At 26.5% G+C, this 14,918-nt stretch overlaps 1 protein-coding gene across 4 annotated transcripts in view; it reads left to right on the top strand.

Moving 5' to 3' along the window:
• Nucleotides 1–13,251, top strand: part of LOC129960671 (Kv channel-interacting protein 4-like) — a 336,370-nt gene extending 323,119 nt beyond the window's left edge. For all 4 annotated transcript variants that reach the window (XM_056074230.1, XM_056074227.1, XM_056074228.1 and 1 more), the window contains exons 6-7: nt 3,995–4,057; nt 9,491–13,251. In XM_056074230.1, the coding sequence (XP_055930205.1) occupies nt 3,995–4,057; nt 9,491–9,538 (111 nt within the window). In that variant the 3' untranslated portion in view covers nt 9,539–13,251. The remainder of the gene's footprint in view (nt 1–3,994; nt 4,058–9,490) is intronic.
• The last annotated feature ends 1,667 nt before the right edge of the window (nt 13,252–14,918 follow it).

The following is a 14,918-nucleotide window of genomic DNA, read 5'->3' as shown; positions in this document are numbered from 1 at the left end:
TCATGCAACTTTTTTTCTTTTCCCATAACTGAGAAAATATTATGATTTCATCAAAACTGCTTTTAACCAAAAACAGAAATAACTTCAATAAATAAGTGTTTGCTGTAAAAATAAGAAGAATAAAGTAACACAATATAACAACAAAAAACAAAGAATATTTTTTATGAAAAGAATAATATAAATTTTACTATCAAAACGTATAGTGAAATTAAGCAACATCGTGTACGCTAATAGAGTTAGCATGCGCAGTTTAAAAATGTTTAATAAAATCGTTTGCTTTTATAATTAGATTCTAATAAATTAAAATCGTTTGGAAAAGCTATGTGTATTATCTAATAGATGATTCAGAATAAACATAAATTCAGAATAATGTAAAAAACTGACATATACTGTAGCCCTCTACTTGTTTCCAACTTTCACTATATACAAATATTTTTAAAAATATTTAAAATATAGAAAAAATTACTAAAAAATAAATTCTTTCTGCTAGATATTTAACTTTCTAAAAGATTTAATATATAATATTATAAAATTTGGTAAATATCCGAAAATTATAGCTGGCTCTATCTTTTCTCCACCACCGTATGATTGCGATCAGATTACAGTTGCGTTGTGTTTGGGGAATAAAGATTTAGAATTCTGCCTCATACTTTTTACAGCAGCAGCAGGAATTCTGTGGCACCTGAAGATTTCTTTCCTGTCACATAACAAAGAAATATGGAGCTGTGACATCGTCCATTAAGTATCAGTCTCGAACTTTTGATTGGAAGGAGAAATGTGTTCTTATAATACTTAAAAGAACACCAGAGACAACCGAAGCTACATAAAATGCTTGATCGGGTGGTTATGTTGATGGAATGAAGTTAGTGTTATTCGTATGAAGTTACTGGTAAAATCAATATGCTAACAAGAGTTTATTCAATAAAAGATTTCAAAATCTTGCATTAAAATAATCTGCCTATTAGTTATACCCGTGTTTTTATTATTATTATTACATTTACAAAATATGTAGCAAATAACTAATAGTTAATAAGCAATTAGTATATCAAAATGTCAAATAAAATTCAAGAAATTTAATTTTTTATAATTTTATGATGTTACTATTCACAAAATTTTATTTCAGTTTTCGCAATCAATCGGCGCAGTAAAATTAATTGGATCAATAAATAAATTATTTACTAATGACAAAAGACGAAAACTATCGTCTTTTATATTTTTGCAGTATTGTATAAAAAGGATAAAGATTTTTACAGAGCACCTAATAAAATAAGTGTCTAGTATGTTGTGTCTGGAATATATTTGAATCATAAAATATCTCCATCTGTTATTAAATATTTTTAAGCATTCTTTGAAAATTTTTGAAAAACAAAGTCATTTTTCTAATATAACAGAATGATAACCATTGCATTTCATTTGAAATCCTGCTTTTGAAGTGTTCTTTATTAATGTAATCAGCGAAATTTGCGTAATAACATTATCTTTGCTCTTTCTCTCACAACTACATTTCAACTCATTCTTATATTATTGCTCATTAAAAAACTATAAAACAAAATATAATACACTCAGAAATTTCAGGAAGTTAACGAAGTACCCTTTTGATCCATTAATTGTTTCATTTTTAAGTCTTTTTGAAATGCTGATAGCTATAAACTCAGAATACGTACTCATTAAATAATTTTAAGATTTCAAAAACGTTTTATTTAAAAAATTATATTGCTGTTAAATAATCTGATAAAATTATTAGATTTATGAACAATTCAAAGGTCATTATTATTAATTCTTATTTTATGAGATAATTAGTTTTGAACTGTGATTGATTTTTCGAATGATTGATACACTTAAAATCTATTATTTAAAAAATACTCTCTATTTTTAATTTATTTCGATTGCAAATTTTTCAAAATTTGTTGTAAAGATGTTGCAACTGCTTGGCAACATTGTTGCGGCTTTCAAAAATACTTTATTATTCATTATTGCGAAAATTGCCCCTAAAGAAATATTAAGTTAAAAAAAATCACGATATGAATATTTTATCGTTATATTAGCATATTATTTTTATAGTTTGTTATAAATTTTAATATTTTATTGAAATGTGCTCCAGTAAAAATATTCTTCTCATAGTTAAAAGAAAAAAAAATCAGCGAAGTCAAAAAAATCTTTAGCTCAGCAGAAAAAAAAAATTTAAAAATGCTTTCTATCGTTCTTCAATAGCTGCATTTTCTACTCATAATTTTTATTAAAAGCAACATCAAAAGAAACTCGGAAAGAAAAATTCTTTTATTAATTAACACATTAACACAAACTCCAGGAAATTCTTCTGATGCCTGTCGGCTACTTAAAGTCAGTGTTTGGAATTCAAAACATTTTTCTTTTTCCTTTGAAGCCATAATCTGTCAAATACATTTTCCTTAAAAGGTCTGTGGTTTTTTTTTTCATTCAGATCACGTAAATTTTAAATATACTTGAAGAGATTTTTCTTATCGACAAGAATTTCATTTCATTTTTTTCTCCTTTCTAATTTCAGAAAGTCGATGAATTTTCCACTCAAGCTTGGATTTATTTTTTAAGCATTTTTCTTTCGTGAAAGGTTTTCTGACAGCTTTTTTTAATTAGCTTTATTTTATAATTACGTTCTCACTCTTACCTAGTTCATCGCTTCATGTACCCATTGCAGGTATACTGCTGTGTAATCTAAAAAAAATTTCGAAACAATTTGGATTGCTCTTTAATGTACGAATTTTTAAATCAAATCAGATCTATCGGTCAATTTGAAAACGTGTATTTTGTTAGCATAAGTTAGAATGAAAATGCAGAAATAGAAGTACTTGTTTTTAGTCTGTAGTATCATCAAAATTTATATAACAACTTGCTTTTATCTTCTTTTAATAAATAAAAAATTTTCAAAAATAAATTTTCACGAAATCCGAATCATAATGACAAAACATGCAAAAAATATATATGTATGCATACTTTTAATAGACTTTATTGCTAAATATGCCATAAGCAAGGGGATTTCCTGCCCTTCTTTTCGTGAAATTCAATAAGCTAACTTTTAACTTCCTCTTTTGATTCTGACAGTATAATTAGCATACAAATGAAATTGTTGGATGTCAGAAGTAAATCTATAATGATACTAATGTGTGGCATCTATAAAGAAATAGAGTCAATACATGCCATTTTAATTTAAGATCGTGACCGCTGTAACTTTTTTCGCACATAAAAAAAGAAGTATTTTTTGCAACTATAACCTAAAATATAAATTAACTATAATAGTGTTTGATATTGCAACTGTTTTTGTTAAAGAAAAATAAATATTTTTGATAAAGAAAAATAATTTTTACGTTAATTTGAAATTGGTAAATTTATATTCGAATTCATAATAAAAATCACTACCTGTATTCGCTATTTTGAAAGAAAACTTACTAATAATGCATGTTTTACGAATATTTTTCCAAAAATGATGAAACATTTAACTAGGTAGATCAAAAAAAAAATATTAGCACTAACCACTTGGCAATTCAAATGACTGAATACAGCCTTTCTATGAAGTGCGAAAATATTCTGCCTATAACAGAATTGATTATCCTTCTACTACTATTGAAACTGAGCTTGTAACAATATTATTCGAAGAGTTAGGTAAGAAATTCCATGAATTCTTTGATGATTAAACTTTGTGGATTTTTTTACTCAAATATTTGAGATCCTAAATATGTATAATGAACAAAATAAAAAAATACTGTTCGTAAGATCAGGAAGTTTGTAATACTATTCGTAAAAAAAAATTATATCACCAATTAATTCTTACTTATAATACTAACACTTGATCACTTCACCTATTTCAAAAAATATTAAGACAAAAATATATTTCTTACTTTTATATGTTTATATACAATAGCAACTGTTCTCTGTACTCTGAATTTGATTTTTTATTGTTATTAAAACTGCACTGATTGTCTAAAATATTTAGTCGATTTTTTTTTATTGTCTTATATAGCAAATTGATTCGAATAAAGACGGAGTAGTAACAATGGATGAATTCATGGAGTGGTGCCAGAAAGTAAGTTCTACTTTAATTTTGTCCATACATTAAACTTTATGTAATTTTGTTAACAGATGCTGATAAAAATTCCTCAATTCTTTACCCATTTTAAAAGATAAATACTATTTGTAATGTTTGTGCCATAAATTCTTTAAAAATACCCTTACTTATATTAGCAATAATAATTTAAAGAAATAATATTTCAAGAAATAGACAAATAGTATGAAAATTATTAACATTTTTTTCTTCCTCGTTACGATTAAATCCGATGCCATTGCTGATATGGAACAATTGTTAAACACATTCCCCATCTTCATTGGGATACGTCTCACAGATAGTCTGTGTGCAATGAATTGTCGGAGTTTTTGAACTCTAAAGCATTTAACATTTGGATATTAGTATTTCTAAAAAAAATAGAATGACAAATATTATTTTCTTATAAATTTTTCACAGATATGTATTAGAATTTTCTTTTTTTTTAATAAATGATAGAGATAAGTAGCTCCTTTTTAAAGATTATGCATAAAGTTTCTATCTTTAAATTCAAGTTCGATTTCAAAAAATACGATAAGGAGATGGAGATCCAAAAGAAAACATATAATCTTTATTTGCATTTTAACTTCACAGTTAAATACAACAAGTCTTTTATTGTAGTAAACTTAAATACACATGGAATAAAAGTGTAATAAAAAACACATGGAAAAAGATATATGAACACTGCACATTACTCAGGAACTAATTACTACACATTAAATCCAAAAATCTCTTTCACCTTAGAAAAATGATGTGTGCGATTTTTACTTACGCAAGGGATCATTCTCAAAAAAATTCACATCAATATATCCATGATATGTCTATGGTCTCTTTCTGTGATATATCTATTGTCTCTTTCTATGATATATCTATTTTATTTTTCTATGATATATCCATGTTATATCTATGATCTCTTTCTATGATATATCCATGTTATATCTATGATCTCTTTCTATGATATATCTATGGTCTCTTTCTATGACATATCCATGCTATATTTATGGTCTCTTTCTATGACATATCCATGCTATATTTATGGTCTCTTTCTATGATATATCAATGACATATATATGGTATCATTACATTACTATACAGCTTTTGAAGTAATTGTTTCTGCATTATAATTTTTTTTTAATTAAGACGGAATCCTATGGCGGGGAATACTGAATGTTGTCTTACTAAATATCTCAAATAAAATAAAGTCTCACTTAAAAAAAACAACTCAAAGATCATAGCCATGATTGTAATGAATGCATCTTAAAGTAAAACACTAATTCAACTATATTGTAATATTTAAATGACTCAGTTTAGTAAGAGATCAAAATCTCATGTAGAACATTCGGGGAACATAGAGGTACTATATTATAAAAAATGTCCTATCAATATTCTATTTTTGCAATATAGAAGATATGAATAAATCAAATCTCATTAATTTCCATGCAATTAACTTAAAGCCACCAAGTATGAAACAGATAATGGAAAAAGGCATTAACAATAAATCTTAATAAACTCGAAATATTAATTTAATTTAATGATATTTGTATGAGTTAAATTATAATTTAATGATAATCTTTCTTAATTTTCATTCAAAAATAAATATAAAACAATTTAATTTCAGTTTCATAGTTTGGTACATGTATCGAATTTGGTCTCCTACGTTGCATATTTTTAAGAAGAGGTAAAAGCTTCAGGGCAAACTAAGTGATTCAAATAATGAAATGCAAAATGTTTAAGTCTTATAGGATCAATTTATTACTTTAGTAGATATTGAAACAACTCTTATATATTTCTTCTTCTTTATCTCAGACATTTTCTTTTCTTTTTTTTTAACATGTAATTATCTAAAATTCCACATTCGGAGTGCTTTGAATATATAGAAGCCTTTAAAAGAAGAAAAGAAAATGTGGGGGAGGGGGCACTGAAAAACACGATAGTGATAAGAAAATGAATACGAATGACGGGCCCTTGTACAATTAAAATTCCCATGTGATTAAAAAGAAAGCATTTCACAACCTAAAAACTTCTTTTTCATGGCAGATTAAGAGCACTATTATCTTAGATGCTTTTAAAGGGACTATACATATTTTTAGAAAATGTTTTTAGAAAAATGATGTATCAGGTAAAATATGCAATGTTTTTTTTTTCCTGTGATATATTTCAGAAAAGATTGATCTATAACTTTCTTTTTAAATTGTTTTAATTTTCAATTGTGGCAATATATTTTTTAAAAAAACTCTTATTATTTAGCTATCTTTGAAATAGTAAAGCACACTAACTGACTTTTTAAAAAAATAATATATGATATTTTAAAAGGTCTTGGAAGTTTTCCAGAAAAATCCAGGTAGTGTGCAGACACTCTGTCAACAATTAGACATGGGGAGCATAAGCCCGTTCTTATTCTATAAATCTAAATGCACTTATGCCTTCTGAATAAATTACTAAAAACAACAAAATTTCTATTTACGAAAATAGGCATTTACTGACTTAAAATCGATATGCCAATATAAAAAGAGACGTAAATACATTTTAAATTCTTTTTATAATCTGAAACAATCACCAGTGCTTGAAATAGCGATTTTTCACTTGCCTTCACTTCGATTTTTATTATAAGGAGGAAATGATTGTATATTTAGTAATATCGACTAATTAAGCCTAAAAATTAGTGTTCTAATGCAAGAAGAGTATGTCAATGAGCTATTTACCATTTATTAATTTGATGCAGTTAGATCTGCTTGCAATATTAAGTCTTCATTGCCTCTTTCTAAAATCTGCTCTTTACTTAATTAACCACTCTGAGCATCAATTTTTTTTTTCAAAATCGATTCTAAAATAATATTTCTCAATTTTTATTTAAAGATTTATAAACACTGAGTTAAAATATATAGATTCTTTTTAGATCAAATATTATATTAATAAAGATTTAGATCAAAAGAAAATAACTTCTGAAAAACAATTTGCGATACAATCATATAAAGATAAAATTCTTAAAATAAATCGGGACTACATTATATTTCAATTTGTTTTATAAAACACAAACATTCAGTGCATAAAATACAATTTATGAAACAGATGAAAATAATGAAATATTTATACACACCAGAAATAAAGTTTAGTATAATAAATCTCAAAATAGGGTCAAGGCTAAGTTCTTTTTTATAATCTTTACCTTAAATTAGTATTACTTTGCAATTTTTTTCTGCCATTTTTCGCTTTTTGTTTATTTGTTTGTTTTTAAAGAGGGAGTTGGACAATAAATGGCGCACCGTTTCTGAAATATATATATTTTATGATATTAGTAAATATATAGACAACTGTCAGTTTCAAAGATTACGAAAGGAACTAGATCTTCTAGAAGTAACAATTGTATCATCATCTAAATACTTTTGGAAAATTTGACCAACCATTTGCACATGAAATTCTGGAAGATATATCTTCTGTATTCAATTGTACTTATAAGAAGTGAACTACTGAACCCAGAATTATCTGAAAATTTTTATATAATACCTTCCTTTTTATTTCGTGAGAGTAAAATAATATAGCATCTCTTGCACAAATAAATTGCTATTATTATCATCAAAACAACTTAAATCACTTTCGTCATCCGAAATGTCATTATTAATATAAGTTCTGTCACTCACTGTACATTTTTTGGTAACTATAGCTGAATTCAAAAGAATAATGTTGGTATGGCTTGCAAAATTAGTTAATGAAAGATTCCACAATTTTTTATATATAAATACAATAAATGTATAAATGAAATTTATAAATTAAATACTTAAATATTAAATATTTAAATAATTAAATACTATAAATGTATAAATAAATGTGTAAGTGAAACTTTTCTTATTTTAATTACCAAACATTGATCCAAATATTAAATATTACAAAAAAATGCATTATCAGAAGCTAAATGATCAAAAAAAGGATGCATTAAATAGAAATTAAAAATGCATGCCCTCAAATCGCAGTATAAGAACTAACTCAGAGAGTTACAGTACTGTGCAATTTAATTGGAACAAATACAAAAAGTTTCACCTTTGTTGTTAAATTAGTATAGGTTCACTTACATGCATGGTATAGCAATCTAGTAGCAAATATGTCCTCCTGTAGCTTTAATGAGATTCTGTATATGTTTTAACATGGATTCCACTAATTTATAACATACGTTTTTGATGTCATCAAAATGAAGCCAAACTTTTATGATATTCTCAATCATATTTCTCTTAGTTTAACAGTCCGTTTTACTCGCACGTTTCTTCACAATGCTCCAGAAATTTTTGATGAGATTTACATCTGGGGAATTATCAGGCCAATCCAAAACTGTTAATTCCTTTTCTTGAAAACAACTCTTTAGCACCTTGGAATGATGGTTTGGAGCAAGATCTTGTTGAAAGACACCAATACCACCAGCAAACATTTGCATCAGAGGCACAATTTTTTCTTCTAGTATTGAAATGTATTTTTTAGAGTTCAATTCAATTGGTACTAATCTACCAGATCCTACAGTTGTAAAATGACCCTAAAATATCTCCTTCTGAAGGTGCTTAACTTTTTGACTAAGATGTTGTTCTCTGATGGGTTTTTCAGCACTTCGTCTGACAAATGTTGATTAAATCTCTTGCACAAAAAAAATGTTTTGTCGCTAAATACAACCTTATTCCAGTCTTGTGCAGTCCAGGATTGATATTTCTTGCCCGAATACAAACGTTTTCTCTTTATTGCAGGTGTTAACAACTGTTTTTTGACTGGTTTCCTACCCATCCCCCTGCTTCAATGAGTTTTCGTCGTATTGTTGATGAATCAATGCTCACACTATTAGCTAATAATTCTCTCTGAAGATCTAGACTTGTTTTGCGAGGGTGCATTTTACTATTTTTTGCAAGAAATTTGTTTGTCTGAGGTGTTGTATTGCGCTTGCATCCACATTTACTCTTTCGTTTTGGAGAAACTGCCCCAAACTTAATTTGCTGATTAATAATCTTTGAAACACTCAATTTTCCAACTCCAGCTGCTGCAGCAATATTCCTCACTCTTGTTGAAGTGTGCTGACTAAGGATATCAAATTTAGTCCTTTTCCTGGGAGTGATATATACATTTTTTAATATGCATTAGAACTAGACAATTCACACAATCAACCTCCTGAAGCAACTGAAACACAACTGATTGTAAAATACTCTACATGTGATGATCACATGGTCAAACCAGTTTAGACTAATCAAGAACAACCCTTTTCTTGTAAGAAAATGCAGTTGAAACCAGTTTGAGGCAAAAATTCCCGAGAAATGAAGAAATTTATAAAAAATGGAGTTTGCCCCAATTAATTTGCACAGTACTGTAAATATTATTGAATGTATATGGAATTTAAATATTTTAAATCTTAAACGATTTTTAAAAACATGACTTTTTTTTAATCTGTAGGATGAATTGAGAACAAAGAGTCTCTTCATGCTGGACACCATCTTGTGACCCATGGCTTCGTCGAACACTTGACAAAGAGTTCACCAAACCCGAGTGGCGAATACATCGGAAATATTCCATCTGTGTTTATCCTATTCCTCGTACAAATTACCTATTTAGCGGGCCTCCTTTAGCCAACAGAAAAAAAAGATGGTCTGAAAGGGTTGAATATCGATGTGATTTTATTCTTCTGTTACCTTCAAAGAGTCACTTGCGCTGAACTTTATTTTTAAAAAAAACTCTTTGTTGAAAATAATCTCTTAAAAACTTTTGAATGTCGAAATGCAGATGTTATGATGCAAATGAATATGTCTATATATGATAATTTAATTCTTCCAATTCTCGACTTATTCCGAAGTTTTCTCAGTAATTTTCGAAGAACATTCAGGTTAAAAAAAGTGTAGAATTTACACACTTCTCTGATTTCTGTTGTATTGACAGCATTTGCTTAATTTGCTTCATTTTTAATGATTCTTAAGTAAAATGTGTAATTTTGACGATATCAAAGATAATCAGAAAATAATATTTCCTAGAGATTTCATTCCGATCAACTCAAAATTGTTCAGGTATACATATAGAGGATAAGATTGTAAAATATATGTATGATTATTTAAATGAATGATGTTTGCAGTAATTATGTAATTTATTTACTGAAAATTACGATAAATATCAAACGTCTAAATAATTTTTTAAAACTCAAAACAGACATAGCACATGAAATCTTCACAAGATTTTTCAATAATACAAAATCTCTTCACAGGAATCTGATTCAAAAAATTAATAAAAAATAAATAACAACATTAATTATAAGGCTATTAATAATGCAAAACCATAAATTTTCTTGAATTTTTTAAAAACATTCTGATTGTGTCGTCCTAATGAATTTAGCAGTAATTAAATTTGTCTTCATATCTCACTTTTACAATTACTGTTCGATCATTTGCTAAGACAGAATCCTTTGTCAGGCTAGACTTAGTGATATATTGATCGATAAATGAATGTCTTCCCAATGTTTAGCAATTTCTATAAAAATTCAGAATGATAAAAAGAACATGTGTCTATTTACTTTTCTGTTTATTTATTTATTTATTATGTTTTGTGAAGGAAAAAATCTAAGTGTTTCAAAAGGATTTCAAAAATTTATATTCCTTTTTCATTTCTAAAATAAAAATAGATGACCATTTGTCACCCAACTTACAATATTTAAAGAGTTTTCATGTGCAGCTAATAATCATGACTTAAAACATTCTTATAGTATCATCTGCGAATAAAATACCGAGTTCGTATGGCTCCATTTTGCTAGTTTCGAGTCAATCGAAAACTGCTAGTACTTAAAAAATTAGCCAGTACTTATCACAGTTCTGAGAATCAATATAAATTATTCTAAATACAAAAAAATGCTTATTACTTCACATATTACATATGGATATTGACGATTTGTTACTTAAACACCTTATACATTCAGTAGTTAACATTTACTCTAATAGTATCAAGTAATTCAACTAGTCTACTACCAAATGCTTATTCATTTATGATACATCATTAATGCGAAAGAGTTTCAAGTTTTTGTTGCTTTTCAAAAGGAAAATTTTTGATTTACAAATGTTAAAAAGTTGTTCGAGGGAAACATTGATAAAATATGAGAGCTGTTGTTTATTTTTTTAAAAAAAATATTATCCATACAAAAACAAAGAAAATAAATATACAATCATTGTTGAGGTGACAGTGCACACATCTTTACAGCATAGACACGTAAATATACAAATCTTGAACATTTTTAATGATATCTTTTCATAATCTTTAAAGAAAACAGGTTAGGGTAATAAAAATTCTATTGTACAAAGCAAAAAAAGAAACTTTTTGATTGAATGGACTCGATTTATGCTCACGTGATACACATCAACTTCGCCTATAATTTATTTTTTTAAATATTTTTTATTAAATGCTTTTAATACTATTTTTCTTCTAACCGAAAATTACATTTTAGAGGACAAATGTATTTATTTTTTGTGGGATTTATTATTTGTGACGTCACATAAATTGATTCCATTGCTGTACTCTTATTTAAATGGACAGCAAAGAAACACGCACTCTCGTATTATCAAATAATATTTCATGACTATTCAAAACTCATAATACATTAAAAACGCAGAATGTTTCAAAATGTAATTGTTGAACTAAGTTTGTGTACTGTAGTGATACTTATCTACAAAATGAAGTGTGTCAAATGAATTCGCTTTTAATACCTTCTATTTTAATAATAAATGCTAATACTCTTAGAATATGCACCAGGTTCGACAACAACACGATACCCTTTTTCATTTTTTTCTTGTGGACAGTTATATCAAAAGAAATTAATGACTTTTTTGTGGTTTGTATTATTAAATTGATTTAGGCAAAAAATATGACCATTATTTTAACATTTTTTTAAATTGAAATTTTTGAAGAATTTTTAAAGCTTCTATAAAAGATTTAATGTTTAATATTTTTATCATTTTAACTGATTTTTATTTCTTTGATTATTGGCAGTAAAAGTGCATGGGAAATCGCGGATGTGAATCTCCGAAAATTTTAACTATTACTTTTTCCTGCTAAACCTGGAAAAAAAGCATTTAATTCTCAATAGAAGAATGAATAAGAAACAATAAAACATTAAACTGTAAAGCTTCTGAGTAATGTGTGTGTGCGGGGGGGGGGGTGAAAAGTCCTGAAAGAAATTTTTTTTAAAAAAAATGCCGAACATAATTATTTGAATAGCGAAAGATAGCCATTTAACTTACGTAATTTACTTATTTATTCAAAAAAAAAAGATTCATTTAATTAACTTTAAGAAAGGAAAATTTCTTCAAAATGAAAAAAAACTAAACTTATCACATCCCAACAATTTGACACAACACTCAGAAAACTTTAAACACCTTTAAAACTTTACAGATATGAAACCTTAAATTTGGAGTCAAGGTTCCCAAATATATGTACCATCGAGAAATGCATTAAAAAATCGATACTTTTGTCAATTTTAGGGTACAGTGTAGCTTTAAAATAAAAATTTGAAACTAACATTCGCCTTCCGTGCTATGCTTTGTGTTTGTTTTCTCTTAATCCAGTCAACATAATGTAATACTGTCAAGCTTAATAAATTTGTATAATTGTTGTTCAAGCATCCATTCATTTAAAAGCTATGCATGTACTATATGTTTATCTTCAGTCTCTATATGTTTACTTGTATATTACATGTGAATATGAATTCTTTTACCTCTCAGGCCACCTTTGCATAACAGATTTCCTTTACATAACATTCCATGATGTATTTGTGAGATCCCCGACTAATGTTGTGATGAGCTTTAAATTAACTTGCACTTAAAATGTGATTTAAAAGTTGTGCATGCACCAAATGTTGTTCAGTGTTTCGAAGTAATGTAGTATTGTTATCCAACAAATGAAAATGATATAAGAATGGTCTATATTTTTGAGATGAATTACTTCTGATGTGCATAAATGCGAGTATTATCACTGTAACTTTTGATGTTATTCGCAAATAGTACGCAATATAGACAAATGTAATTTGTTGTGTTAAAAAAAGATCAAATTTTAAGTTGCATTCTTTAAAAATGAAGAGATAAAGATATTCTGGAAGAAATATGTTTATGTTTTCACGAAAGCAGTTCATCTGGAATGTAAAAATATACTTTACATATTTTATAACAGAAAATATAAGATTTTATCAGAGGTTCTATTTGTATAGAAATTATGAAATTTTTCTGTAGTAATTTGCTTAAATTTTTATCTTGTTTAGAAAAAGTTTTGTATTATTTTAGCGGTTTAATTTATTGTGAAAATCGAGTTTGATGAAGAAAAACTGTACTAAAGAAAATAAAATTATTAAATAAAACCTGCTCACCGAGTTTTGTGTTTAAAAATATTAAAACATATTCTAATAAATATATTAAAATTCTACATTTATTTAACGAGAGTAAAAAGTATGCAAGTTTTATTGCCATCGGTTTACATGCGGCCGAAATATAACTTTTATCACTTTCAATCTATATCAGGTCGAAAATATGATGAAATATAGTAAAACAGATTTAACAGTACATTTTTTTTATTATGTAGAAATTTAGAAAATATTTTGTGCCTTTGCCAAATCAGTTTATTACGAAAATCGAGAAATATGATGAAAAGCAAATGTATTTTTAAAAACTTTTTGATAACTTTTGTGCTTTAAATATTAAACAATATTCTGATAAATGTATTAAAACCCTATATTCTTTTTATCACTTTGATTTTTAAGACGACTGACTTGGGAAGAAACAACTACATGTGTCGGAACAAATTGATGGGTGAGATTTTATTGCTTTAATCACTTCGGCCAGTCCAATATGATAGTCCCAAGTTTTCAAAGAAATGGTCTTCGACTGCTATAAAGAAGACAGTGAAGTGTATGTAGGGGGGATCACTTTTTCTTATATATATATATATATATATATATATATATATATATATATATATATATATATATATATATATATATATATATATATATATATATATATATGTATATATATATATGTATATATATATATATATATATATATATATGTATATATATATATATATATATATATATATATATATATATATATATATAATTTTTTAGAAAATGTTTTTACTGGTATATTATGAAGTAAAAATAATTTTTCTTTGTCAAAAATCTGGAAGTTAAAACAAAAAACGAAAAAGTGTGTCAGAAATACTGTGTAAATCTGAATTGTAATCATATAACATTTTTATGATTATAATAATTATAATGCTTTTATTTTAATATCACGAATGTTAAGGAATTTGTTTCTTGTTATATTCTTCTGCTATATTCTTCGCTATTATCTTCTGTCGTTCACCTTTTTATGGTTCTTTTTTTTTTTTTTTTTTTTTTTTTACCTCCAGTTGTTTGACAAAAAATTATTTTTTCTCTTTTAATACACTAATAAGAATGTTTTTTTTTTAAAGTTTCTTATGTTTATTATTTTCTAGTTTTCATTTTTTTAAATTTCTAATAGTATATATATAGACTTAAATAAAAGATGTAAACATCTCAACCTTCTATGGGAATCGAACAGGATCACACTGAAACTGCTAAGCCTTGGTTAGTATAACCAAATAGGCTGATTTTCTTTAAGTTAACATTCCTAATAAAAAAATCATAAAATTTCAATGTGAAAAAAATGCATTCTATTAATTAATATTCCAGAGTTTTTAAAAAAATTAATTTGCACATTTAATTTGACTGTAAATATTCTTGATTGCATCAGAAATATTACTATTCTGAGAATAAATTTATTAGCTTGTATCTTTTTATAATATTCTTAATTCAACACTTTAATTTTTAATTAAA

This window comes from Argiope bruennichi, chromosome X2 (genome assembly GCF_947563725.1).
Source record: "Argiope bruennichi chromosome X2, qqArgBrue1.1, whole genome shotgun sequence".
In the NCBI taxonomy this organism is placed as follows: Eukaryota; Metazoa; Arthropoda; class Arachnida; order Araneae; family Araneidae; genus Argiope; species Argiope bruennichi.
The sequence above is the reverse complement of the archived record's forward strand: the minus strand, read 5'-3'. Positions and strand labels throughout refer to the sequence as shown.